This window comes from Acartia tonsa, chromosome 2 (genome assembly GCF_053477335.1).
Source record: "Acartia tonsa isolate MP-2025a chromosome 2, ASM5347733v1, whole genome shotgun sequence".
Classification (NCBI taxonomy): domain Eukaryota; kingdom Metazoa; phylum Arthropoda; class Copepoda; order Calanoida; family Acartiidae; genus Acartia; species Acartia tonsa.
The window spans coordinates 4372815-4400695 of NC_137261.1; the positions used below are offsets into that span (position 1 = coordinate 4372815).

A 27881-nucleotide genomic window follows, 5' to 3' on the forward strand; every position below is an offset into this window, starting at 1 on the left:
TTATTAAACAAAATATTATTTCTAACAAGGTATTTCTAAATTATATAACCCATCAATTTTAGAAATCATGATTTTTCAAAATTAAAAGGTCTTATAATTTGAATTTTTTAACTTTAACAATGGCTGAAAAATGGAAAAAAAGTAAAAAAATCAAAGTTTAACCCGTAAGAACAAGGAAGTATTTTTTTCAAACTTTTATTTGATACTTTTTAGTATCTGGAACTAGGGTAAAAACTCTTTTTCTATTAGGCTTTCAGACATAATAAAATCAAATAAAATAATTTGTCTCGTTTTGGAAAACTATTTAACATTAACATACAAACAAGTTTTCATATAAAAATGAGAATATTAAAACTATTCTTTATTTTGATTTTATTACATCCGTCTCTCTATATGTGTTGATTATTTGACAATATATGACAGTTAGGGAGTTGAATCCATTTTTATAAAAGCAGAAATATAATCTATGATTATGGTTTGGACCCTCTAAAACTGTAATCTACCTTTCCACTTTCCCCTCTCTTGGTGAAGATATCTTCAACGCCGATACGATTTTTGAAATATAAGATTCTACTTTCCCTTCTCTTGGTGAAGATATCTTCAACGCCGATATGATTTTTGAAATTTAAGATTCCACTTTTGCCTCTCTTGGTGAAGATATCTTTAACAAGAGAGACAAAAGTGGAATCTTATATTTCAAAATCGTATCGGCGTTGAAGATATCTTCACCAAGAGAGGGGAAAGTGGAAGGGTAGATTACAGTTTTAGAGGGTCCAAACCATAATCATAGATTATATTTCTGCTTCTATAAAAATGGATTCAACTCCCTAACTGCTATATGTGTTGATTATTTGACAATATATGATGATAATAAATGGATAAATCACAGATTTTTGGAAGAAATTAAACAGAATTCTTGATATTTATTTATGAGTTACAAATTTGTTTTTTTTAATTGTAATGGTGAAAAAAATGTTTTCTTCTATTTGATAAAAAAATTCACAAATCACAAGAAAAAGGGATCTCCATTTTGTCGCAGATTTGGAGATTTTAATGAACAAGAAATAGTAAAAGGGCAGAAATTATAAAAAAAAGTTACTTTTATGAGATTCTCAACTCCCTAAAAAAATTGCATAGATTTTTTTTTTATAATTTTGCATATTTAATTATTAATTTTTGTTTAATTATTATTGCTTGCTATCCAATATATCGGCTATTTATTTAATACACAATTAAACAAATTATTTTGATGATATGCTTCAGAAATAAATATTCACATTTTAATAAAAATCAAATTTAATGCCGCGGGTTTATAAGCTTCAAATAAAATGTCAACTATGACAATAATTACATGGTTTATGGAATAACTTCTATACCTAAATTTTCAAGTATGAAATAAAAAGAAATGCCCAAATGTAGGTAGTTAATTAAATAGAATAATATAATTTGATATTTTAAATAGGAAAATAAAAAAATAAGCACCTAATTTTCTATTTCTATTATCTAGATCTACTTCAATAAGTGAATGATATAGAATGATAAAAATTGTTAATATGACAATAAGGCTCCAGTTTTTTGTCATTTCTACTAAAATATTTCTAACTGATCATGATTATCTTTGAGGTCTTGAAGTAAATTATATTTAGGTTACAACCAATTACAGAACTATAATATAAAGTTTATAATAAGAAGGCTTAATATTAGGAAAATGGCACATAAAAAGGTCTTGTGTTCTGTGTTATTTATTTTTAACAATGCGGGTTTTTAACTGTTTTTTTTTTTTATTCAGAAAAGTAATTTTAAATATTTAACTTTTTAACAATTTTTAAAGGATAACAAATGAATAAAATAAAATTAACATGCATTGATTAATACCCAAGTCTAAAGTAGATATTTAATTGAAATAAATATTTTAAAATCTAAAATAAGCAAACTTTAGTAACAATATTTTTTTATGAAAAAAAGTGCCCTAACTACATGTAATATCAGTTTTTTAAAACTTTGCATAGTATAAGGTAATCAAGTCTCATATTGTGATTATGAATATTATTAAAGGGAAATAAAGGCACAATATTTAGTTAGATTTGGTAATATCTTCGGCTTTTCTAAGGAAGACTATATAGCAACTATTTTGATTTTTTTTAAAAAACCTAGATCCAATATGAATTATAGAAATGTGTGATTTTAACTCTTGCTTAGAAATGTGAAGAGAGAAAGAGAGAGAGAGGTATATAAATAGATAATACAAGCACCTGGTACTAATTTAATATTATTTTAACACAAATATCAAGTATCAAAAATTATAGAAAAACAATTGTTAAAAACTACAGGGAAAACAGGTGGTTTGGGGAATTTTACTTACTTGTACATGGTCATTTTTATATTTTGTTCACTAGCTTTACATCGGGTTCAGGGGTGGGGGGGGGCGGGGGGGTATGTTTAGGCAGGGGGGCGGCCAGGGGTATTTATAACAAGTTAATAATAAAAATAGAGAAATAGAACGCAAGGCTACGAACCCAGCACAGCCTTGACTATTGTCTCGTAATTGCCAAGGGTATTAAAAATCTGTGCCTCAAGGCATTAAAACACTGCTCCCCTCCTTCCAAGCAGGCCCTTTTAAGGGGAGGGGTATGGGGAAGGAAGCGGTCAACTTTGAAATGAGGTTTCGTGATGATTGTATTTACAGAGACAGGCCAAACTTTTTAATTTTATAATAATATTAATAGTTATAATTTTGAATAATATGCAACATTCTAGAACTGGTTTAAGTGCAAATATAAAGAATTTTCTTTATCGTCTGTTTTTTGTTTGAAAATAAGAATTAGGCTTTGCCGGGAAATATTCATTTTTTTCTGTCTGGAAGTCAGCCGGTTTTTCTTAGATATCGGCTGTTTATTGTTCTTTAACAGCCTCTGATTGTATATTTGCTGGTCAGACTTCTAGTATTTACATTCTAGAAGATTTGGCTGGTCACATATATTTTTGTGGAAGTTTCTAGTGTGTAAAATAGAAGAGCCTGTTCTAGACAACAAGCGCGGTATTGAGCTGAGGTCGGGCAGCGGGAGCAGCCGTCGGATAATTATCCTTCTCATCTCCCTTCTCCAGGGTGATCACCAGCTTGTTGGTCGACTCCAGCGCCTCCAGGGGTGGCGAGGGCGAGTTCCTGCCCTGACCCTTCTCCTCAGCAACCATCTTGAGCATGGCCTGGTGCTTGGCCTTCCACTTGTCTATCCTGGACACGTGGTTCGTCGACAGACCCTCGGGTTCAGGGCTGCTCAGGTGACCGTTGTTGGTGCCCGCGGGGGTTATGCTTGTGGTCACGGTCACTGGCGAGTGGGAGGGGGAGCTACTGGTCAACAACAAATTTCCGGTTGTACCTGAAAATTAAATATTATGTTAAACTTTTCCAATTAAACAAACACATTTCATGGAGAGATAGGATATTTAAAAAAAGGAATTTATCATACATTGTCATATCCCTAATTCTATTACAACAAAAATTAAAATATTAGGTAGGTATATTAAAATTATAAATGTACCAGATCAATAAAATTAAATTTGTTAGAAATGTTAAAAAAATAAGCGAAAAAATGTGAAAAGGGCGGAGTGAAAATGCCTTAAAAATGCATAAAAAATGTTGAAAAGAAACTAAAAACGGCCTATAGGAATGTTGGTGCTTATTGCAGCCAAGGATAATTTACTAAACATTGAAAAATAACGCAATAGGCTGTTTATTGAAAACAGTAAAAGTGTCTGACTATGACGTCATAAAAAATTAACAATTAACCAATGAGAGGCCGCTATATATTTTACCATTGTGAATACTGGCTTCTCATTGGTTAATTGTTAATTTTTTCTGACGTCATAGTCAGACACTTTTACTGTTTTCCTGTTTATTTCATTTTGCCTGTAAAGCATATTAGGATGTTTTTGTCCATTAGTGGCGAACAAACTGCAATGAATGGCACTAAATTAAAATCCTTGTGGCATATTTAGTGAAGGTAAAGTTTAAATGATAATTAATTCAGTTGAAGCAGTATCTCTTCCCAATGCAAAGTATTTTACCGGAGTGTTGAGTTCACTTTTAGAGTAGCTGCACCATTGATACTTAACTATAAAAATATGACATGTTGTTATTTTCCAACTGTTTGTAAAAACACCTTTGACTGCAGCATTATAGCATAGCACAGGATATCTGTTAGCGTGCCCATTTAAAAAATAACCTTAAATTCACGTATGCACACCCACTCACACCCACCAACGCACGCACGCACGTACACGCCCACACGTGAATAAACAGGACCCCGTCCTTTAAATCTGGCGCAGCCACTCTTTAGCATATTTTTTTAAGGATTCTTTTATTTAAGTTGTATAAAATTTTTCAGCGCTAGGACATTGGACAATACAATATACTGGGATTTTATTTTCCAGTACCCCCTTATAACCGATTCAAATCCGCTGGATTAGAACAGGATTTCAGCCAAACTTAAATTCATGTATAACACAAAATTACAGACAATTTTCCACAAATATTAAAATAAAAATCTTAAAATTAATACTAGTTTTGTTAGCTAAAACATCTAGTTTTAATCTTAATTCTTAATTTCAATATTCCCGAAAAGCTGTCTATAATACGATGAGTTAAATAACTATTTTTTTGTTTCTGAAGCTTTCTTGAAATGGAATTTGCGATGCTTGTTAAGAAACGGCCCAACCTATTTTACGTTAAACATAAAAAATGCATAGGATATCGGAGAAAGCTAAAAAACATTTTTTTTCTTAGCTCATTGTTTAAACTTATTGTTGCGAAGCTAATGAAACATCTATGGGAAACTTTTTAAAATTATATAAGTAGGAAACTCAAATGTGCGCAATTCTTTAACTAAATCTGTATCATTAAACCCAAAGCAACATTTACAAAATATATCAATACTCGTTCTCAATCTCCTGGAATTTAAAATAAACTTATGCTACAAAATAATTACTTAATATTCTTATGAAATTATGTTATTTTCAAGAAGGGATGGTACATTGGCAAGTAAAATTACACAAGTTCCCAAAGTTCTATAACCACGTCATTCTATTTGGGTACTTTAATTCAATTTTGATTGGTTGATTTCAAACTGATAATGTTCAAATTTTGAACCAAAAATTTAATCTAAAGAAGGGGTAATCTTGATTATCATCATTAGAGATGTATATCAATCAATTTTTCGTCTACTTTTTATCCTTTAAGATTATTTTGTGCTTTTTATTTTAGCAACTTTTATATAAAAATTTCCATTGTCCACCTTAACGTTAACTGCAAGGTTAGGTACTTTTTTATTTTAAATATTCCAAGGTGCACAAATGTGCCCTATTACACGCCCAACACACACACACACACGCTCACGCCCAACAAAAAAAAATATCTAAAGTTCGCTCATTGATATTTTTTCGCCTAAAATATTTAAATTATATACCCGTGGACTTTTGCAGTAAAATACACTAGTTAAATTAAAACAAATTATTTATAATTTTAAAAAATCCTCTTGCCTCGCTCAATTACTAAAATGATTACATACTTAGTATTTGCTACCATCTCTTTCCCATCCATCCCATCTCTACCCTTTCATCACAAACTACAAATAAAATATTTCTTTTTATGTTTAATTCTAATATGATAAAAAATGTTTAAAACTTACCAATCATATGACTATAAGGAGAAGATCTATCCCTGGTGTCCTCGACAAATGTATCTCCAGCCACAGAAGCCAACCTGGCCAGGTCCACCCCGCTGTAGATAGTGGCCTGCTCACCGGTCGTGCTGTTCACCAGTGTACTCGACACAATACCCGCGCTACAAGAAACATTTACAGCGGCTGCTGCTACCGCGGCGGCTGCTGCAGCATTTGCTGCTGCTGAGGGTGGCGGTGGCCGTCTGTGGGTGTCCATTTGGCAGCGGCGATGAAGACACTTTTGGCGCAGTCTGTTTTGGCCGCCGAATTTTGTTTTGTCACGGCAGTAGCGGCACTGACCACAATCGTCGTTTTTCAAACAGCCAGGGCAGTCGCCGCAAAACACGCGGTTCCTAATACCTTTGCCGCCTTTAGTAGCTTTTCTAGTGGGTGCTGTTGAGCTGCTGCAGTCATCCGGCGAGGCCTGTTTCAGTCTCTTGGCCTCTGGCGGACTTGAGTCGCTTGTGATGGTCAGATCTCTGCTAATGACAGTCTTGCGGGACAACATGGAAGGTGAGTCGTTGATCAACATCTCTTTTGTAAATGGCTGCAGCCTGATTGGCTTGATGGTTGTCTGCGGCTCCAGAATAGTCTGGTGGTGCTCCATGTTTGTGTTGGTGTGCTGTTGATGATGCATCTCTTTCTGTTTGTTGTTGGCAGCTGTCGAGTTAATATGATACTCCTCTTGAACTGGTTTCTGTTCTTGTCTCACTAGCTTGTGCTCATTCTGTTGTTGTTGTTGAATATGTCCATTAAGAGCATGTTGATGCACTGGGGAGGTGATGTTCAATATCAGCTTCTCTTCAGCAGCCTGTTGTTGCTGCTGTTTTGTAATATTAACAAGGGTTACTATTTCTTGAAGGCGGGAAAAAATGGCGCTCAGTTGACCGTCCACCTTGCTCTCTACAGCCTTGTCGGTCAGTCCGTTTATTGAGAAGAGAAGTGCATTGAGCTGTGCAACAATTTGGCCCGCCAACAGCGGAATTGTCGACGAATTTTGGCCGTTAATATGAGGCTTCAGGTTGACAAGGCCGAGTGGGGAGCCGTTTGCTGTTAGGCGGCCGCCGAGACCCGAGTCTGTGACAGTTGTGGTGATTTTATCAGAGTTGTTTGAAGAGTCTGTCTCCAGCTGCTGAATCTTGCCCATCAACAAGTTTTGTAGGAGGTATGAGGGGGGCAGAGAGGTGAGGCTACTGGGCAGGGAGGTGAGTGTGGTTGGTAGTGAGGTCAAGGGAGAGGTCAGGGGAGAGCTTGTGGACAAGCTTTTAGTTGTGGGAGAGGTAGGCAGGGGGAACAGTGTGTAGGGGCTCTGAGACACGGTTATACCCACTGAGGAGGAGCTTACTTTGTTATTATGTATTGTTGAGCTGGTTTTGTTTATATTATTATTGTTGTTGGACTTGGATAAGTCGATGGCAACATCCGGATCCTGGCGGCTGATGTTGTGGACCTGCACAGAGTTGTTGACAGCCTCCTTGTGCTTCTCTGTTGTTCTGGAGGCGAGGTTGAGCAGCAGCGTGGCTATCTCATGATTCACCGCGTTCTCCTCCTCCGTTCTGTCCATCATGGTCGTGGCAATTGTGGGGGATAGCGGGGCCGAGTATGGTGTGTGGGAGGCCCGGGGAAGATTGATCCACTGCTTCAATAGCTCAGCTCTGAAAATAGAAATATTATTAGAAAAAAATAAAAATAATGTAATATAATAGTTATAGGTAAAAAGTTCGAGTCTCTCACTTATTTGTGATGATATGAAATGCTCTATTTATTACAATGTTGGGTGATATTGAGTAAGCAATTAGGATCTGACATTTGAGGTTGAATCGTCCATCTTATTTCAGGAAGTGGAGCGAAAATCATTCCTTTATATCCTATGTTTGTATCTTATTCCATTTCCATTTCACGAAAACGGCATCAAGCAATAACTTTAAATCATAAAGCTGGTAATACATATAAAATGTAAAAAAATCAAATGTTTTATGTATTTGTTTCTTACTTTTGTATGAGATAGATTATAAACAATAATGTATTATACAAAGTCTAGCCGCTACTTTTACAGATATTTTTATGAATATATCAAGTATCATCAAAGGGTGGAAAAGAATCATTTCTATACATAAAACTTTTTAAGGGAAAAAAGATCTTGTATTATTAAATTAGTTTTAAATATGCAGCTATAGATCCCAAAAAATGCTGGTTTCAATGGGTCGAACTTTTCAGAGAGGCCTTATAACTGTTTAAAGGTGGTTTTAGACTATTTTTATACCATCCCCCCCCCCCATTTCAACGTAATATTATTTAAAAAATCATATTTTTATAACCTTTTAAGTTACTTGCGACGACTACTTGTTTTTGTAACCTTGATTCTTTTGGCCAAACAACTAAAGACAATTTGCTTACATGAACAATAACATATCAAAGAAAAGACATTTTTACACAAGTCTAAGAAATAACATTATCAAAAACTATTAGAAAATCATAGCAGCCATATATTTTTTATAAAGAAGGAAATACGTTTGTTATATTGTTAATACATCCCCAATGCTTATAAACAAAATTAACCTTTCTGTAGATAAGAATTATTGGTTGAAAAGTTTTGAACCATCCAATCAAAATTAACTAAAAGTGCTCAAAGTTTTTGAGCCAACGAATAAGATAATGGGGTTATACAACTTTGGGTACCAATTTAATTTTCCTAGCTCAATTTCTACAATTACTTTATAAGTATATTAGTTGCTTCACCCCTAGCATCTAGGGGCTCTATTCCGAAGGAATATGGAAGGGCAGAAAAATAGTCTAAAACTATACCTAACCAGACTTTTTTATAAAAGTAAAATATCCTAAAACCATCCCGAGACCTATAAGTAGCTTCCCTGTAAAGGAGGACCATATCGGTTCAGCGGTTAGCGAGATCCTTCGCTACAAACAAAAAAGGTTACTACTTTATATATACGAATATGAAGCCTATCATTGAAGAAAATAAATAAAAAGAAGTGGATGTTGCAGATAGCTGTAGAAGAAAATAAGACTTAATATTGGGAATGAAGAAGAAAAAAAATCGCTGACAAGAATTTTGTTTTACTAAATTTGTACGGAGATCTTTCAGGGAATGGGAGGGGTCAATTGTGGATAAAACCATCCACAATCTTTTCTTTCAAATAATTCTTTCTTTCATTCTTAATATTTGGAAGAAATGATAATTTATTGTCTTATCCCCAAGTCCCTGTTCTCTCTTTTCTTTACTTTGCTGACCATGTTCATTAGATAAATTGTTGCGGTCAATCAACAAAACTTTTATATTTTGTACAACAATTCTTCGTGATAATACTTTTTTTTTCAAAGCAGTCAATAAGCGTTCCGATTGTTAATGTCATAAGAGGTTAAAAATATCATATAAATGGGGGAATATACACTTAAAATATCAGATATCTATCTTTAAACGGTAAACGAAAAAAAATTAATTTGAGTTCATATATCCACAATATATTGTTCGCAAGTTTTTCGTCGTAATACACCTTAACTCTTTAGTAAATTTGAAATGGGGTCATTTTTGTTTAGGACCTGTAGGGTGTATTCCCCCCCTCACACACACACACACACACAACCAGCTGTCAAATATCCCCCTCCACCCACCCTAGCTTAACTTGTGTGTCCTAATATTAGACCTACATAACTTTACCGGGGAAATATCCGCCCTCTCTTTTTCTTGTGTTTTTCCCTATTGATTTTGTTGTAGTAGTAAGTATGGGAGTTGTAATAGCACAGTTTATTCTGAAAACCAAGTGTTACGTGCTATTGGGTGTGCCAATAATGTTGCATATATGGTTCCGCGCATTTTGCAACATAATTATTTTTTACTGGTGGGAAAAAATATCGAAGGATTATAGAAAACAGAAGGTTTAATAAACTAATTGGTTTTATTTAAAATGCCTTACAAACGATTAATATTTAAAACATAAATTGTCTTACAAAGACTAGAACTTGTTTTGGATCATGATAGGAAAACGAAGTAGCGGGTTTCGTCGTATTTTCACAGTAGCTTTTCTTCTATTTCCAGCCTCTGCGGGAAGCTCTAAACCTGTGAGGCCTATTTCCTAACTCTGAAGGGCAATCATTAACATTTACCTTACCTAAAATTACCTATTAAAAGCTGCTGTGAAAATACGACGAAACCCGCTACTTCGTTTTCTTTCCATGATCCCTAATTTTTTTATCATCATAAAATTTAAGCCCCCTTGGTAGTTTATAAGAAACCACGTTACAAAATCAGATTTTTTTAAATATATTTTTTTCTAGTTTTGAATGAATACTGCGTGGTCCCTCTATGTCGAAGAATTCTTATAGAAGAAAAGTAGAATTAGGGAGATTTTGTTTCGTAGGGGAGGATAGGCTCTGACATCAGAGTTGGTAATATACAGGTTAAACAAAAGTTTGTAGGGCTGTCAGGGAATATTATATTACTATCATTGCAAGGACAATAATCTTCATAAGTAGCGCAGTATGTAGACAAAAACTGTTGCTATTATTCATACACTTGGAGAAAAAACACTCAAGATAAAAGCGGCAAAAAAGCAGCCAAAAAGATCTTCTATCTCCCATAGAAGCAGAGAAAATATAATTTTATAAGAAACCCGGTTTTGATTGACGAACAGAAATACTGAGGGCTATAGGGTAGATGCGATACTAAAAACAAAGTTAATAACAGGTATTATTTAGTATTTATATAGGGATTGGAAAATAAACAATTATAATAACTAATACAAATAAACTTTAAGGGTATGCAAGGGAATTAGGATATAATAAAATATTTCTTTCTTAGTTTTACAGCCAGTTGTCCGTGGATACATAAATAAAATAAATCAAGGGTTGTTAAATTTTTATTAACTTAAGCATTTTGGACAGTTTTCATGCCGTTACGCAAGGCATGGTTTTTCTACACGGATTTTATCTAGGCATTTCAGAGATATTTTTGGTATAAGATTTCCAAGTATAATGTTTAACCTTAGGTATTAACCGTGGCTGTTCTCAACTAATGCATTATGGGGGCGATAATACGTAAGAAAAGAGGACATGACTAGGGGGCAGGCGGACAGGGGGACGGGGTTTACCAGGGACTTTTGTAGGGAGGGGAATAACGTAAGAAGTTTAATACTTCACTCTCTCTCTCTCTCCCTCTCTCTTTCTCTCTCAATCTTTCTGTATGGTAAGATTGGAAGGAATTAAAAGGGATACGGTTCTATTATATGAAATACAATTAGTACTAGATCATTAAAAAAAAGAATCAAGTAATGCATGCAAAGAGATTGTACCTAGCAATATTAAGAATACGTTTTTTTATATTTTAACTTTTTTGTGTCACCTATATTAAATAGATAATTAGTGGTCATTGCTGATATATTTTTGACATGTCGTTATACCTCTGACGTGTCTTCTAAATGGAATCAAATAAAGTAATCACTAGTTATATGTCCCCTATAAATTTTGAAATGTTTATCAGAATACAAATGCCTTTCCCTGAAATTAGTGGATGGTAAAAGTCTGCAGTAACGGAGTTTTTTTCTCTCTCTCTCTTACACTTACTTACTTTACTATAAAGTAGTAAATATTATGCAGGGCTTTTATTAATTAATAATCAAAATTTAAAATGCAGTAATTTCAAAGCATTTAAACCAATTTCATGAAATAATGAATAAAAAACTGGACAGTCTAAATAAATGGATTAATCGCTAAAAACTAAAGAAAATAAATGAATAAATGTCAGTTAATTTCACTTGAAGACGTGTTGATACTTGGATATTTAGCACAACATTTGTTGAAACATAAAAAAAGTAAATTAACTTGTTGTAATTTGATACGGTAAACACATATTTACAAATTTGTTTTTTTGTTTAGATTTAATACAAAAATAGAAACGTTCATTAAAACTTATTCAAACATTTAAATTGCTATGTTAATAACTATGACTAAAAGAAGCTACTCTGTAAAGAATATAGCTAAATTGACTTCAAATTTTAGTAAACCATACATAAATATTTTACTATTCATCACCTAGTACTTTAATTGTGAACAGTTAGACTTTAAAACAGCATTCAATATAATATTCAAATTCATGGTTTATCTTTTCTTGTAAAAGCTAACAGTTGGTGCTACTTGCAGCCCGAAACCGGTTTTCAACAGTAGGAAAAAAAAACAATTTGAATATTTTTGAGTTAAAATTAATTGACTTATTTTTCATTTTAAATGAATTTAATTTTAGATGAATTGATGGTTGTTCACATGTATAGAACAAGAAATGCGCATTAAAAATTTAGGAAAGTGTGACTTTTGACCATTTATCTTCCAACCCTTCTGAATTTGTGTAGATGTGCACAGAAAACACACACACACAAAATTGTTATCTCGCTACGTATGGTGCAAAGGGCGCGGACACACACACAGACACACTGGCACAGAACCATACCTGGAACCTGGTGGCGTCCTGCAGTACTACTACTCCTGGTCCCATCAAATACATCCACTCAATTCATTATAATTATTATCACAACAACACAAATTATATCTTCTTTACACAGATAAAACAGCCCAAACACAACTGGATGCTGGAGAGAGGGGAGAATAATTTACGTGTGTTTTCGTATTACGAAAATTTACTAGCAATTAAAACACTGACTTGGGAATGCAGGATAAGCGGATTCCAGAAATTTGTGTATTATACCTGGACGATGCTATTTTATCTACACATTTAAAAATGCACACACTCTCCCGGACACATTGAGTGTGTCACACGCCGGATGGAGCAGACGTGTGGGCAGCTTGACGTGATGTGGCAGACTAACTACACAACTAAAGTAAGAGGAAGGACCGGGGGGGAGGACCACCGCCGTAGGGAAATGTATGGGAGGGAGGGCAGGAGGTTATTATATATATACCGTCAGTCACCGGTAGTGCGGTCTTAGGAGGATCATACGCGCTAACTGCCACAGTTCTCTACAACCCCCCACAAAATACCTTAATATCTTCCCTGTCCACTCCCTCCCTTCATCCCAAGACCCGCTACTTCCTTAATCTATCGCTCTCTACTGTCCTCTCTCCTCTCTCTCTACTTTTCTATTTATATGTATATATATAATATATAATGTTCGCTACTAAGGCAAATATCGAGGGAGGAGGTTGGTGGACATGATCAAAAAATAACGCCAGAACACACTACAGGGAAATTATGTCGGAGATTTACAGAAAGGGAAAGTTTTAAGAAGGGGAATTTTTATTGTGGTCAACTAATATGTTTGATAAAATAATGTTGCCTGTAAAACCCCTTCTATTTAGAAAGTTTATGCTATTTCTATCAGTTGCTTAAAATCAAATATCGTTAGAGACCCTTTGGGGTTTATAAAATGAATATGACTCAAATGAGTTTATAATATAACATTTGCTTGATTATGTCTAAAATTACTTATTTGACTTTGAATTGAATAAAAATGGTCTAACATTAAGATTTGGATTTGGATATTGGATTCTGGTGTTTATTTGCTTGCAGTATATTTCGTCCGCGTATAAAGAGGGCCACACACACACACACACACAATAGTGGATGTAGTAATTTGGGAGGAGCGGAGGTTCAGAAGGGAGAGATAGATAGATAACCCTAAGACACGGATAAGAAATACGGGAAAAAAACACTTTAAAACGTAAAGATTATGCTAAATCTATAAAAAGCTTAGTTTCTTTTTTGTTGTCCCTTAAAGATTTAAAGTAAAAAAGTGAATCAACCCCTAAAGGAAAAACTTTATTAATCATACAAACATTTTTTTCGAATCTATTTGCCTATCGCTAGAAAATATATTGTAGAGGTGAGGAGAGTAGATAGATAGATAGGCAAGAGTAGATAGTAGGTAGATAGATAGAGTATGTCCGGGGACTTGAAGAAATATCATTGAGGATGCTCGAAGCTCCTTCCTATATACATATACTATATATATATTTGTATGTAAAGCATGTATATTATATATAAATATATGTAAATATGAGAAGAGAAGAATAATTATATGCACAGATTCTTTTTCCTTTTAAACACTATAACTACTAGAACCATAACCCGGCTAAGAAATAATAAATTATTTGGAAATTGAAGAGTTTTTCAGCTTTTCAAACAGTCCAATATTAAAAGACAGTTGATTTTTTATACAACAAGGATGACAACATACATAAAAGCGAAGCTCTGAAACGGTAGGACAAACGGACATTAACACTTGTATAATGTCAGAACTGAATAATTAGAATGCGAATGTATAAGAGTCAAAGCAAAATTGTAAGTAAATTTGTTGAAAAACTGCTTGATACAGGATAATGTTTATGGACATACTTACATTTTTAGGACTTGATTATAGAGTTGCTTCGCTTATAATATTGTACTTTGTTGTCCCAGGAATCAGTATACCAAAAATCAGACAAATCGGATAATTAGGTCACATATAAATTTGTTGTTAAAAATGTAAAAAAAATCAACATGTTTAAAATAGACGTACGGACATTATGGTGATGGTTATAGAGTTGCTACGCTTTCTAACTCGTACCTAACTATTATAGGAATCACCATGCAAAATTTGAAATCGATAGGACAATTCTAACATGCCTAAATTAACGAAAAAAGCTATTTAAAAAGTAAAAAAATCAACATGTTTAAAATGGACGTAGGGACATTTTGGTAATGATTATAGAGTTGCTACGCTTTCTAAATCGTACCTAACTACTAAAGGAATCACCATGCAAAATTTGAAATCGATAGGACAATTCTAACATGTCTAAATTAACGAAAAAAAGCTATCCGTTACGGACGGACGGACCGACCCTAATTATAGAAAAGCTTCGCTTTTAAAAAGTATCATACAAATAGACAAAACTTAATTAAGGCACATATGAAACTTTCCTGAAAGAAACAATCCGTTTGAACTCAACATTTCCCAAATATTTTGCATACGACATAAGATATAAGACATGCTAAATATAAAGCTTTACTTTTAAATCCTATTACATAAAGTAGTAAGGTTTTTTTGTCTGTAGCGTAAGATTTTGATTAAAATGGTTTTAGGATATTTTTTTTATATAGAAGTTTTAGGTTGGTTTTATGCTTTTCTGCCCATCCTCTCCCCCTTTGAATGCAGAGCCTCTAGATGCTAGGATAAAGTATTATACTGAAACTATTTCTAGGTGAGGGAATTAATCTAATTCTAAAAAGATATTAAAAGATATGAATCATTGTGATGCAAGCAAGGACAAATATGTCCAAATCTAGAATATATGTATGAAATTATTTCAATTTTGCTAAAATAATCCAATAAAGGTATGAAGCCAACTAATAAACGATCCTAAAAAATGCCTATTGAACTGACGAACATTTTGTATTATTGAGAAGCTTAACTCCTCAATAATTGTGCATGTGTTTGTGTAGGCAGAGAGTGTGCATTGTAAGATAATTGAAATGCAAAAAGTTGATCAGCTACGTTGCATCTATCCATCTATCTTTCTATCTTATTGTATACTCTATCTATCTAAAATATACCTTATATCAGAGGGTAGCATTTTGTCGACTTTTGGTCTTTTTTAGGTGTAAATTTAGGTTTCTTTTCTCACTATATTTCAAATGTTATATCCAGTTGTATATTGTCACTTAACAAATGACATCACGTAAGTATATGTGTATGTGTAAAAGATGTAATGTAAGTATAAATGTATGTATGTATGTATACCACTTAATCTAAGTAACTGGCTATCAGATACCAACAAAGTATATGGTTACGAATTTAATCAACGGCACTTAATCCGCTTAAAACCCATGTTTGTGGCTCTATCCAGCCAGCTAGGACCACACGGTCAACATATAAACCTGCCTTCCCTCTTCTAGCCTACCCCCCCCCCCCCTACTCTCCTCATTCCCACTCCCGTACGGGCAAGTCGTAGCGTAGCGGTCAATCGTTCGGATTAGAGATTAATGGTATTTGTTAGTTAAGGGCGGAGACTTTTTTTTCTCACATGCGATGTTTAGTTTTGGGGTGGGGCTTGTTAGGAGGAGGAGAGTAGGACAGGTATGCTAACGTAATAATTAGATTGCATGTTTTTAAAATATAACAAATATTTTTTTGCGATTCTTTATGTCTGTCTTTACTAAAAACTTGCAATAAATACCTTTACAATACACATAAATCAATATTGAAGGATTGTTTTATTACGAATTATTTGATATTTTTTCAATTCTTATCAAACAGCAAAAGAATTTTTTTCTAAAATGTATGCACACTAAAAAACCTACTCAGGTGCAGTGTAAAATAATAAGGAATTAGGGTGTTCATTTAAAAAATACAAAAATTTTATTTATTAATAGCGAATGAACTTAACACTAATCACATAATAATGACAATTTTGTTAATAATTAGCGCAGAAATAAAAAACATTTTACTCTATTCTAAGTCATAAGGTTTTTTTGCCTATCAGATCACACAGGCCCGGTCAAGGGAAGGTTTTTATCCATTTTTTTATTCTTAAATTAAAGATAAACTACGGACTTTAACTTCAAATTTGTCAAAGTGATAACAAACATTAAGCATACGTATGGATGTACTCTTGTTATATATTACTGCTCTACTAATATGTTTTCTTTTAAAGGAATTAATTTGAGGTATTGTAAAAACAGAAGTTATTTAAAATAAGACTGAAGAAAGGACATGAGATAACAGCGATAGGCTACAATTTAGTACGCTGACCGTTTTACTGTTTTACAGATAAAGTTTTTTGTCTAATTAAATTTTATCTAATTCTAATTGCGTAGTTATCGTATACTTAATATAAACAGGGTTTGTCCGTCTGACTTCAATACGCTGACCGTTTCAATTATAAAGGATATATTTCTATTTTAATAAACATTTCTGATAGAAACTAACATAAATCCCTTGTTTAGTCCCAGAAGTTTCATGACGACGTTTTCTTCTTCTATGGCTAGACAATTTAGGGATTTTTTATTAAATTCTTTATTTGGTTCATTAAGTTAAGTGTCCAAACGATTCAACAAATGATTGTAATCTACAAAAGGGGTAATTTTGTGTTATCGGCCTTTGTTCTAACCATTTAGATTCCTGCTATATTATAACTGGTTTTACTATTAAATATTAAATAACGGTTGGCTCCCCTAATTATGGAAATAACTATACATGTTTTTTAAACATTTTAATAAAAATTAGTAGATTTTTTTGCATTCGTTTAGAAGTACGTTTAGATACTTATATATTTGTAATTCGTAATTTTTCATTAGAAAAAAACACATTTAGAGTACAGATTTCAGAATAAAAAGCAAATCTGATCTTATACTTTGATTTTTTAGTTTGTTAAATAGTGACTTCTTCCCTATCCAATAGGGGATTTGACCATTTAAAAGATTGAGGTTTGTTTTGGACGATATTTCTAAAAAGTGTTGACTTATCCCACCATCTCCCTTTGGGAATAGCCTAAAACCTTACAAGATCTCTAATGACAAACAACAAGCTTAATAATAGATACTTAAATATTTTTCAAAATCTTTGTTCCTATTTCCGATTTACAAGAAATTTTCAGTGCAAAAATGTTGAAAAAATGTAAAAAAAAGTGTTGGGCTAATTGGCGTAGGCCCCTACACAAGTTTACGAGTTCAACAATTCAAAAAAACTTCAGTCTTTTTTAAAAGGAGAAATTTTAGAATATTTTTTTAATTTCCTAACACAGAAAAAGCTGTAACAATTGATGTCTTATTTGATAATTAAAATTCGCATAAGTCATAATCAGGTTTTATGCCGTTTTTGGCTCAGGTTGACTATCTAAAATGATTTCTAAGGGGAATTATTGTCCATTATCCTATCTCTTTATAGCCTAAAACCACCACCAAGACATAGATATGGCTTCACTGAAAAGTTATACCGATTCGGTCCAGCATTTTTCGAGATCTTTAGCTTCAAACAAAAAATCTTACTTTTCAATTATAGGATATAACTTTCAGAATAGACATACGGACAATACAAGTTGTACATCAGCTGTGCCTGTAAAAAGGGAAGTGTAACAATTTAGTGCAGAATGTGCGTATAAAGAGAAGTGCATATTTGCAAATATTTTCGCAGGTGTGTATTCACTTCCGCATATGATATGTTTTACAGGGTATTATTTCTATAGCAAAAAAGCAAATTCTTTCTGTTCGCTATAAGTCTTTATCCTATTAAGCTTTTTTGTATCTCGCTAACCACTGAACCGATATGGTTCTCCTTTAGAATGAAAAACTTCTTACAGGTCCCGGGATGGTTTAAGGCTGTTTTATTTTTTTTTATAAAAAAAGTCGTTTTATGGTTTTTAGCTATTTTTTGGTCTAAATACTAGATTCTAGGGATGCAACCGCTAGTGTGAATATAAAATAATACTATTCTGATAATATAATATACGGAATTCAATGCACTCCATATTCGCAACATTGCAACTTTATTTTTACTATTATTCGCATACTTCATTACAACTGACAAATTATTTACATTACATTTAATGTAGGATTAAGTGAATCTTTTTATACGGAAAATACTTTTCTAGTTGCGTTATTACTGACTCCTATTATCTAAGGATAAATATTCGAAGGAGGTACAGAAAACAGCCCAAAACCTGCCCAAGACATCAATTTTACAGTATTCTAGCTTACAAAACATCACAAGATCTTTATGAAGCTTTACTAAAATTTTGGAAAATAAACAGTCAACTACTTTAAATAATTGATGGAAAAGTTTGGACACTCAAGGACGAATTAATCAAGTTTTAACCCAAAGTACCCAATAAGTTTAATCAGAGTACCCAAAGTTTTAAAGCCAATAAACCAACACCTATAAGACAAGATGCCTCTTTGTTTGTCAAAAATTTTTTGCCCAGTTCACAAACAACTTTTAGAGGTCAACCGATTTATTCTGCAGGTCAACATAAACAAGTACAACTAATATATGCCTTTATAAAATCGGTCAACATAAAGCTTCTTTAGGTCGACCTATGTCTTTTGTGAACTAGGCTCATGTTTCTTAAACGACATTGAAAAAAATCTTTTTTTTTCAATATCACATACACGAAAAAGGTATATATTGTAAAAGTTATGATGAATTAAAATAGGCTTACGATTAAACATACACGCAATCCTAATATATCTCACCAGGGGTTAGGTAACAGTCATTCTAGTATATTTCTAAAAGTTTTACAACGAAGCTTTTATATAATAAGGATTGGTCTGTCCGTCTCAAATAGTTAATTTAGTTATGTTAAAATTATTTTATCGATTTCTAACTCAGCATGGTAAATCATATCACAGTTAGTAACGATTTTTCAATGCTATGATAAAAAGTAGTAGGGTTTTCTTGTCTGTAGCTTAGGATTTTGATAATTACAAACTGATTGAGTTCTCCATTTAAGAGAAGCTTTACGTAGCTCCTTTGATTCTATTTTAAGATTTAAGTCTTGGGATTGTTTGCCATTTTTACCCTTTCCTACCACTTCGAATACAGAGCCCCTATATCCTAAGGACTCTGATGGTGGTCCAGTTTAAATAACTAGCGGCATCGCCACGGGACCTGTGAGAAGCTACCCTGTAAAGGAGAACCCGATCGGTTCAGCGGTTAGCGAGATCCTTCGCTACAAACAAACAGACAGACAAACAAACATCGTTCTACTTTGTATTATAGATAGATACCAGGAAATTACATGTTTAATTTATTTATAAATACGGCAATATACTTCTTAATAAATAAAAAATAGTTTAGGCTTCATTTTAAAAGACATAGTTTTAAAGGTGTCAAATTATTTTTTTCGTTATATTTACTTAAAACTTTATTTCTGATTATACTAAAATACGATGAACTGAAAGTAGTTGCCGAATGTGTACGCAGTTTCCTGAGTGTTTCCTCATCCTAGCTAAATATTTACTACTAGCTAAAAAAGCTTCAAACTTTTCAAAAAAAAATCCAAATTTTAAAAATTCAAATTTATAATGTATAATGTATAAATCGTTTATACATTTAAATTTTGAATTTTTTGAGGAAAGTTTGAAGATTTTTAGCTAGTAGTAAATATTGAGCTAGGATGAGGAAACACCCAGGAAACTGCGTACACATTCGGCAACTATTTTCAGTTGACCTAAAATACAATACACTAAATGTAAGGTATATTATATTCGTAATTAATCATTGATTTTTCTTTTTTTTAAGAGCATAGCTACTATATGACAAGCTATCTACAATTGATAAAATGATAAATTTTCCTCTTTTTTCTTTATTTTTTTCTCTTTTGATTTTTTATCTTTTTTTCGTAATTATCCTTTTTCAACAGTAAAGATACTTTACGAAAAAAAGATTAAAAAAAGATTATACTTTTTTTATTATCGAATACTAATTAAAAGTCGGTTATGATATTGCATGATAGATAATGGTACAATCAAAGGACTGTACATTTTGAATAACTAAAGAATAATCCTATTATAGAAAGTACCAGCGCTTGGGCCACTATCATCTAGGTGCTCAGTATTCTAAGGGAGTAAAAAGGTAAGAAAAATAGCCTAAAACCATCCTGGATATTATGTAAAGCTTCCATAAAAATGAGAACTTAATATTGCATTATGTTTTTTTTTTGTCTAAAGCTTAAGATTTCATAAATACTGAACCATATAGTTCGCATCAAAGGATAGTATTAGCAAAACCTTTTAGGAAATTTCTAGATCGCAAGATAGTTTGAAGATATTTTTCAAATTGCATTGAAATAGATGCTATTGGCGTAGTCGCTAGTGAATATTTAAAAAATATTCTTTCTTTTTTACCAGACAATAACTTACTGATTGATTCCATTTTGAAATATTGATTCCTAAGAAAATTAGGCACGATGTTAAAAGGATAGTAAAACTTTTTTATATGAAATGGTTGCATCATAATATCGATTCTTTTAATGCTATAACATGTCAAAAATCTTTTATAAAACATAACTTGAAAACTTTAGTATTTAATAAAAGGAAAAACTACAGTCCTTTTACCAGCAATTTCTACTTTGTCGTATTGACGGTTTCCCCCCTATTGGTGATTATTAAAACTTTTCGACACTTTCCATAAGAATAATTATTAGGCAGACACTTCAATAATTATTACACAAACTTATATAAAAGTGTCAGGTACGTAGATAGAAGACACAGTTGATAATAAGGAAAAACAACATAAATGGACTTGACTTGAATTGACAAAAAAGATATATTCAATACAATATGTAGCGACATTATAATTATTAACACCGAAAAATCATGTATAGCATCGCAGTATGGACAATTTTCCACAATTATTAAAATAAAAATCCCCCTGGATTAACAAAACTGGTTTAAATCTTATGATTTTTCAATTTAATATTTGCTGAAAGCTGTCTATAATATGATGCGATAAATAACTATTATTTTCATGTTAAATTTACATTAATGGTTTAACGGACCGACTTGAATTAGACTTTTGTTAGACGGTTATTAGACTTTTAACATTAAACTTTAAAATCCGCTAATAAATAAGAAATATATATTCACTATATTATTATTATCATTCTTGGTTTAAATTTTGTGTAATGGAAACCTACCTATATTATTATTTATAAGATTTAGATTGTGCCTTGATTAAAGTGCCATAATGTTTTGCAAGTAATAAATAGATGTGCAAATATGCTTCTGCAAATCCGCCTAAAAATCTAGCAATTTTTAGCATCAAAGCTACTCCTTAACTACAAATGTTCTTCCGTCTGTCTAAAACTATTTAGGGTACATATGATTTTACTACTATTAAAGATAGTTGGCTCAAATTTTGTAAATAGTTGCTTTATACATTGATAATCTAGTCTATAGCTCACTTAGTTCTGTTGTCTGTCAAAATATCTATGTATGAAATTTGTTTCTATATTTCCAAAAAAGGTTTTCCCTTACCTACTCCCTAATTAATCAGGAACTTTGTCTAAACAGCCAAATCCGTTGTATTGTGCAAATTTTCTACCGTGCAAAAATACGTGCAAAATTGTATACACAACCATCATGATGAATTGCATAGAAACAAAACTTTCAACGATTTCGCATTCTTTATCACCTGGATCCTGCAGCACTTCTTCCAGCAAACCTCCAGAAGAAGGTATATCAATTTATTTACTTTAATGGTGGAAAATTAAGTGGTTTGATAACATTACCTGAAATAATAAAAAAAATCATCAATTAAAAATTTTGTAGGTACTATAAAAATTCGAGCTTTTAAAAAAAATTGTTTTATTAGCATTTATTTCAAAACCTTTATGTAAATTTCTTAAACTTTGAAGAAACTTAAGTTTGTAGTGAAATTGTCGCAACGCACAAAATTTAGAAAGTAAAGAGCGCAGCTGTGCTAAGGTTTATTTTGTCCGCATGCCATAAAAAAGTGCAATTAATTGCAATAAATTGTAAAAGTAAAAAATAGAGTTTTAAACTTCAAACGTTTTTCCCCTTTTTTGCAGAGATCAAAAGGGATAAGACAATGGCCGATAAATTGATGTACATCCCCAATGATGATACAAAAATTACCCCTTCTGTAGATTATAATTAGTGATTAATGTTTGAACACTCAACTCAATGAACCAACCTAAGTGTCCAAGGTTGTTAAGCCAACAAAAATGAATATGTTATATTAAGACTTTGGGGACTAGTATAATTAACAGCCAAATGTCACCTCCCTCCCTGTTTTTTTGTGTGCAAATAAGTAAAATTTTCGTTTAGCTTGCAAAATAGAAATTTATTTCTATATATAACATCTCTGAGTAGGTGGGGTTGGTAGATGTTGGGGGTGGGGCTAAAAATGCGATAGGAGGGGTTAAAGGGGTTGTGCATTTTTAGGTATGGCACAGGTAACTAAAAAGGGAGGTTCGTAGCGTTAAGGTGATATAGAGAAAATAGAGTTGAGAGTGGGGTTGGGGGCAGGGTAGTATATTATATATCCAAACCTAACGTGCAGTTTGATGTTCATGTAATGCAACAAAAAAGTTCATTATCAAATAGCTAATTATTATTAACAGAGAAATGATAGTGAATTAATCTTTCATCCTAATGTTATCTGTGAAACTCTGCTTCTTATAACTTTATTTTTTAATAAGAAAAAAAAACTATAACAATTTTGTTTGCATTATTGAACGCACAATCGCCGTGCAGTTTTGCTGTAATGGTTTGCAGAAAACTGCTACTCTAGGCCCGTTCAGATAACTTCAGATATTTGTACTACATGTACAATGGTGATCACATTAATCTACATTCTTTCCTTCCCAGAATAGTTATCATCTACCAAAGCTAGAATTAGAAAATCATTGTACCATACAAAAATCCTGATTTCATTACCCTGCACAGTTGGAACTTTCAGACAAAGGTCGTGTAATCAAAGAGTTGGTTGTCTGATGGGTGTCACTTAAGGTAATACCCCGAGCGTTTGGACAGAAAATGAGAGATTTGGCTCTCCTTATTCATATTTGTTTGTTGTACCTAATATTAGAGTGTCTAGGACAGCATTCTCGCCCGTATGAGTTAAATGATAGATAATACAGTACAAATCATGAAAACCAGCATTGGTCAACCATGCACACACATACACACCTCTGAAAGCTACTACTAGGCCCATGCACCAAAGTACATCTTCTTTGGGTCATGTTCCAGTACAGAAACCGGCTCTCATGCAAAATCGCCTGAATTTATAGATTTTAAAGTGTGGGGCGATCTTGCAGTAATAATTAGAAACCTGATAACAAAACTTTAAAAATAATGATTAAATAATAGTCATCTTTATATGAGGATGGATGTTTTTTAAAAACGTAATTACTAATTTCACAAATTAGAGCCAGGTTTGTGTGCTGAAACCTGGACGAATCCTGCAGTACCCTAATGCTCACTGCCACACAAATTCAGGGTCACGTGCACCAGAGTCACGTGACGTAACACAAATTTTGTTGGTAGTAGCGCAACTATAAAAAAAAGTTTCGTTTAATGCGTTTTTACGTCCTCTCTGTTTGTTTCTTAAATTTTGAAAATTAAGGAACTAAGGTGGTATAAAATTGGTAACGAATTTTAAGGAGATATAAAAATAGTAACCAGTTTTATAGGCCCAAAGACTCATAAAAATGGCCCCAAAACCCCGGCGTTGCATTGCAAAAAGGGGTCGCAAAAAAGGGAATATAGAGATCTTTTCAACAAGTAAATAAAACTTTATTTACTTAATAATAAATGTTTGTCTTTTTTAACAAAAAGGACTAATTAAAATTTTTAGAATTCTAAATGACAATCTTAATTAATTTAAAGAGAAATGTGTCGTATTTGTATATTTATTAGCTGCATAGAAACAGAGAAATAGATAGATAGAGAGAGAGAGAGAAAGAGAAAGGGCTAGCTATGCAATGCATAAAATAAAGTGGGCCTAAATTTTAACTTCCGCAGGCCCCAAAACAGAGAAAATGATACATAAAAACTATTTGTATTATTAACAAGAAAAGTATTTATAAAAACTTACGCCTTTGTAAGTGGGAAAAAAAGCCAACCTTGCATACTCTACAGAACATGCGATAATCTTATTTAATAGTCTTTGATAAAACTTCAAAACTAAATTTTTCCTACTCTTTAAAAGGGATGACTGTTTTAGAGGTCTTTATTAATACCATATACATCAAAGATGAATATTATTTTTTTTAAATTGGAAAAAAAAACTACACGTCTTTTCATTAAAGCCAAAAAACTGGTAAAACCAAAAGGCTCTTAATTATGAATTTATTAGTATATTGTTCCAATCTAATCAATACTAACTTGATTTACGCACGCATAGATAAACTACTCATATTGAAATATATATGCACGGGCCTATTGCTGTAGTAGTCGGGGGCTGCTATTCAGCCAATTAATTCCATTTGAAATTGCCGAAAATTAAGTATTCTGTTGGCGTAAAACTTGTTTTTTGTATATCACTGATGGGAAGTGGGTAAGAAGGGGGGGGGGGGGAATAAGGGAAGGGGTTTGTAGGGAAATTTTCACATAGAATTGTTTGTTAGAATCACATTCCCTTTTCCCTAGTAGTAGTATACTATGCATCTTTATTTACAAATTTCAGCAATTTCTTTTTTATTTCATTTAGTTTCTAAAACCTCTCTCAATTAAGCCCAAAACGCGTCAAAAACAAAAGAACTTTAGGTTGCTATGCCTGGTGCTTATCATACTAAAAGTAGGGGAATTTAAATGGTACAATACATCAACATGCTTAGTTGATACTTCCTGGCAAAGGTGGTGCAATTAAAGGTCTGTTTGTCTGTAGGACTTTTGACAACCCATTCATGTACAAGGTACACCAACTAAGCTGCCATATTAATGTTGTCCAAGAAATGTATCTTTTTAAAGCAATTGGTTGATAAGTTTCTGTTTAATTTTGGGCTTATATTTAACTATAGTCAATTGGTTAGAAAAAATCCCAGCCAACTTCAATGGGAAATCGATTATATGTTCTAGCCTTACAAATTATAGAAACGTTTTGCAGGGCCTATCACGGACAACTTTACACACAGGCAGTTTTATGCACAAAAAAAACAGAAAATTTTTAAAAATTAAGATTTTTACCTAGTGTTTATTTAGATCAAATTTTGTACTTTTTGTTGTCAAATTTGTAGAAACTCTACTCATAATTTAAAACAAGTATGACAAAAAATATTTCAACAATACTAATAAAAAGAAAGAAAATCGGACTTTCTGATGTGTCAAAAATTGCATAAAAAGTATGGATGTTTAGAAGGACGTACATACCTTTTGGTTATAATTAAATTATGTATCTTTGACTCACGATTTTATAAAAATCGCATTGAAACAAAACTGCAAAGTTTCGTAATGATCAGATAATCCTAAATTTGTGACAACGTTCTGAAGTTGTGAATTACAGTCCTTAATTATAAAAAATCTTTGCTTCTAAAAGAAAAAAATTGGCATAAAAATAACGTACTTTCGTTTTTCAGTTATCCTTAATCATGGGCTATCTGGCGGACGCTGAAAAATAGGACAAACGGCAAACACTAATTATATTTCCCCTACTATAGGCTATTAAAATAAAAGAATAAAATCTTTTATGCTTTCTACGTTTTAACTTTTACTTTCTATAAAGGCGAAGTTATTTGCAGTTGCTCCACAATTCTTATTAGTCGTCCGTCAATTATTCATATTAACAGTAATTTAAAAAATGCTTGATTTTTAGGAAGGAAGGGGACAATTGACTGTTTTTATAACACTAGTCCCCAAAGTTTTATAACAACGTTTTCTAATTCATTAGCTTAACAACGTTGGGGACCATCTATTGAATCTTGATTGGTTGGTTCATTAGGTTGAGTGTCCAAACGTTTCAACCACTAATTTTAATCTATACAAGAACAAATTTTGTGTATCATCATTGGGTATGTACATCAATTTATCGGTCACTATCTCAACCCTTTAGATCCCAGTTGTTGAGCTAAGTTAGGAAATTTAAAGCAGATATAGTGAAATAGCTGCGCTATTTTACAATCATTCATTCTTGTAAATTGTTAAAGTTGTAAATTTTGTGAAGTAGGTAAACAAATTGTTACACAAATGTTCACAAAACAATCGGACAATGTTTCACAAATTTCATGGATTTTCTTTTAAATATCTCATACTAAGGTGGATGTATCATATAACTATAACATGTGTATGTCCAGTAAGATATTGTAAACGGCAGTAATGATCGTTCTGCAAGTAAGCTTGAAGTAGTGGCAAACCCCATTACTAGTAAAGTGCCCTTTGGAAAATGTGACGAGGGGGGTTAAATGACTTATTTTAAATTCTAATTTAGCAGCTCTTTCACTCTTGATTATTTCATCCTTGTTCCAAGAAAGGGGAGATTTAGTTAATTATCAAAGAGGGCAGGAACATTGGACTGAAAATTAAATAAGAACCCAAAAATGCAAAAACACATTTTCTTATTCGTTGGCTAAAAAACTTCTTTTGATTGTATTTTGCATGGTTGGTTCCAAACGTGTAGTGTTTTAACTATTTAGTAGCGAAGCTACTATATAATTCACAATGTCCGTCCGTCCGTAATTATTTAACTTATAATCTCATTTAGAGAAGGTGTAATTATGTTTATCATATACAAATTTATCTTCAATTGTCTTTTCCCTTAAAATCCCTGTTAATAATGATATATTTGTGTATCACTATTACATAAATGATTCTTAATAATTTATTTCATTTAAACACAAATAACATGAAACAAACTATAATATTTTTGGATTTTTATGTTAAAATACAGAAAATTATTCAACATTACACAGATAGTTATGTTATTAAAGTTCAGTTGATGTTTGATGTTTTTAAAATGATTTTTATTTTATGTAAAAAAAAAATCATTCACAAATTTCATAAATACATATTAAAAGTTTTATCATAATATTATGACAATCTTATACCTAAACTCTGGCATTAATTGTAATCAACAACCTTTCTTCTAAGTTTAGAAAATGATAGCGGGGACATTGGACTATAAATTATTGGTTCCCAAAGTTTTATATTATTCGTTGGCTTGAACACTTTGGGGACCTTAATCTCCAAAGGATTGTACAAACATTCAGTGTTTAAACTTTTCAATAAAGTATTTTAATCTACAGAAAGGGGTAATTTTGTTTATTTTAATTAGAGTTCATTGTCTTCTACCTAAATATTTCTGGTATATGACACAATATGAATCATCCCGTCCTAATATTTTTCTGCCGATAATTTCTGAACAAAAGTTTTGTGGTTAGGAACGAACCCCATCCCTCAATGAGTTGTCCTTAACGGCTACGGACGAAGCAGACGTATAGATGTTACGTTATTAAAAGCGAAGCTTTTCTATAATTAGGGTCGGTCCGTACGTACGTACGTCCGTCCGAGATAGATTGCTTTTATTCGTTAATTTAGGCATGTTAGAATTGTCCTATCGATTTCAAACTTTGCATGATGGTTCCTGTAGTAGTTGGGTACGATTTAGAAAGCGTAGGAACTCTATAATCATTACCAGAATGTCCGTACGTCCATTTTAAACAAGTCGATTTTTCTACTTTTTTAACAACAAATTTTTAAGTGATCTA

The 27881-nt window shown here is 32.4% G+C and overlaps 1 protein-coding gene across 5 annotated transcripts in view; it reads right to left on the reverse strand.

The window, feature by feature from the left end:
• Nucleotides 1–2436: 2436 nt before the first annotated feature.
• The window catches only part of LOC145334272 (uncharacterized), a 53888-nt gene continuing 28443 nt past the window's right edge, over nt 2437–27881 (reverse strand). The window contains exons 1-4 of one of the 5 annotated variants that reach the window (XM_080179694.1): nt 15274–15359; nt 5685–7372; nt 5565–5621; nt 2437–3377 (exon numbers count right to left, since the gene is read on the reverse strand). In XM_080179694.1, the coding sequence (XP_080035820.1) occupies nt 5575–5621; nt 5685–7372; nt 15274–15293 (1755 nt within the window). In that variant the 5' untranslated portion in view covers nt 15294–15359 and the 3' untranslated portion in view covers nt 2437–3377; nt 5565–5574. Of the gene's footprint in view, nt 3378–5564; nt 5622–5684; nt 7373–12174; nt 12559–15273; nt 15360–27881 lie in introns of those variants that run through there. The other 4 variants (XM_080179666.1, XM_080179674.1, XM_080179687.1 and 1 more) reach the window with 4 other exon arrangements.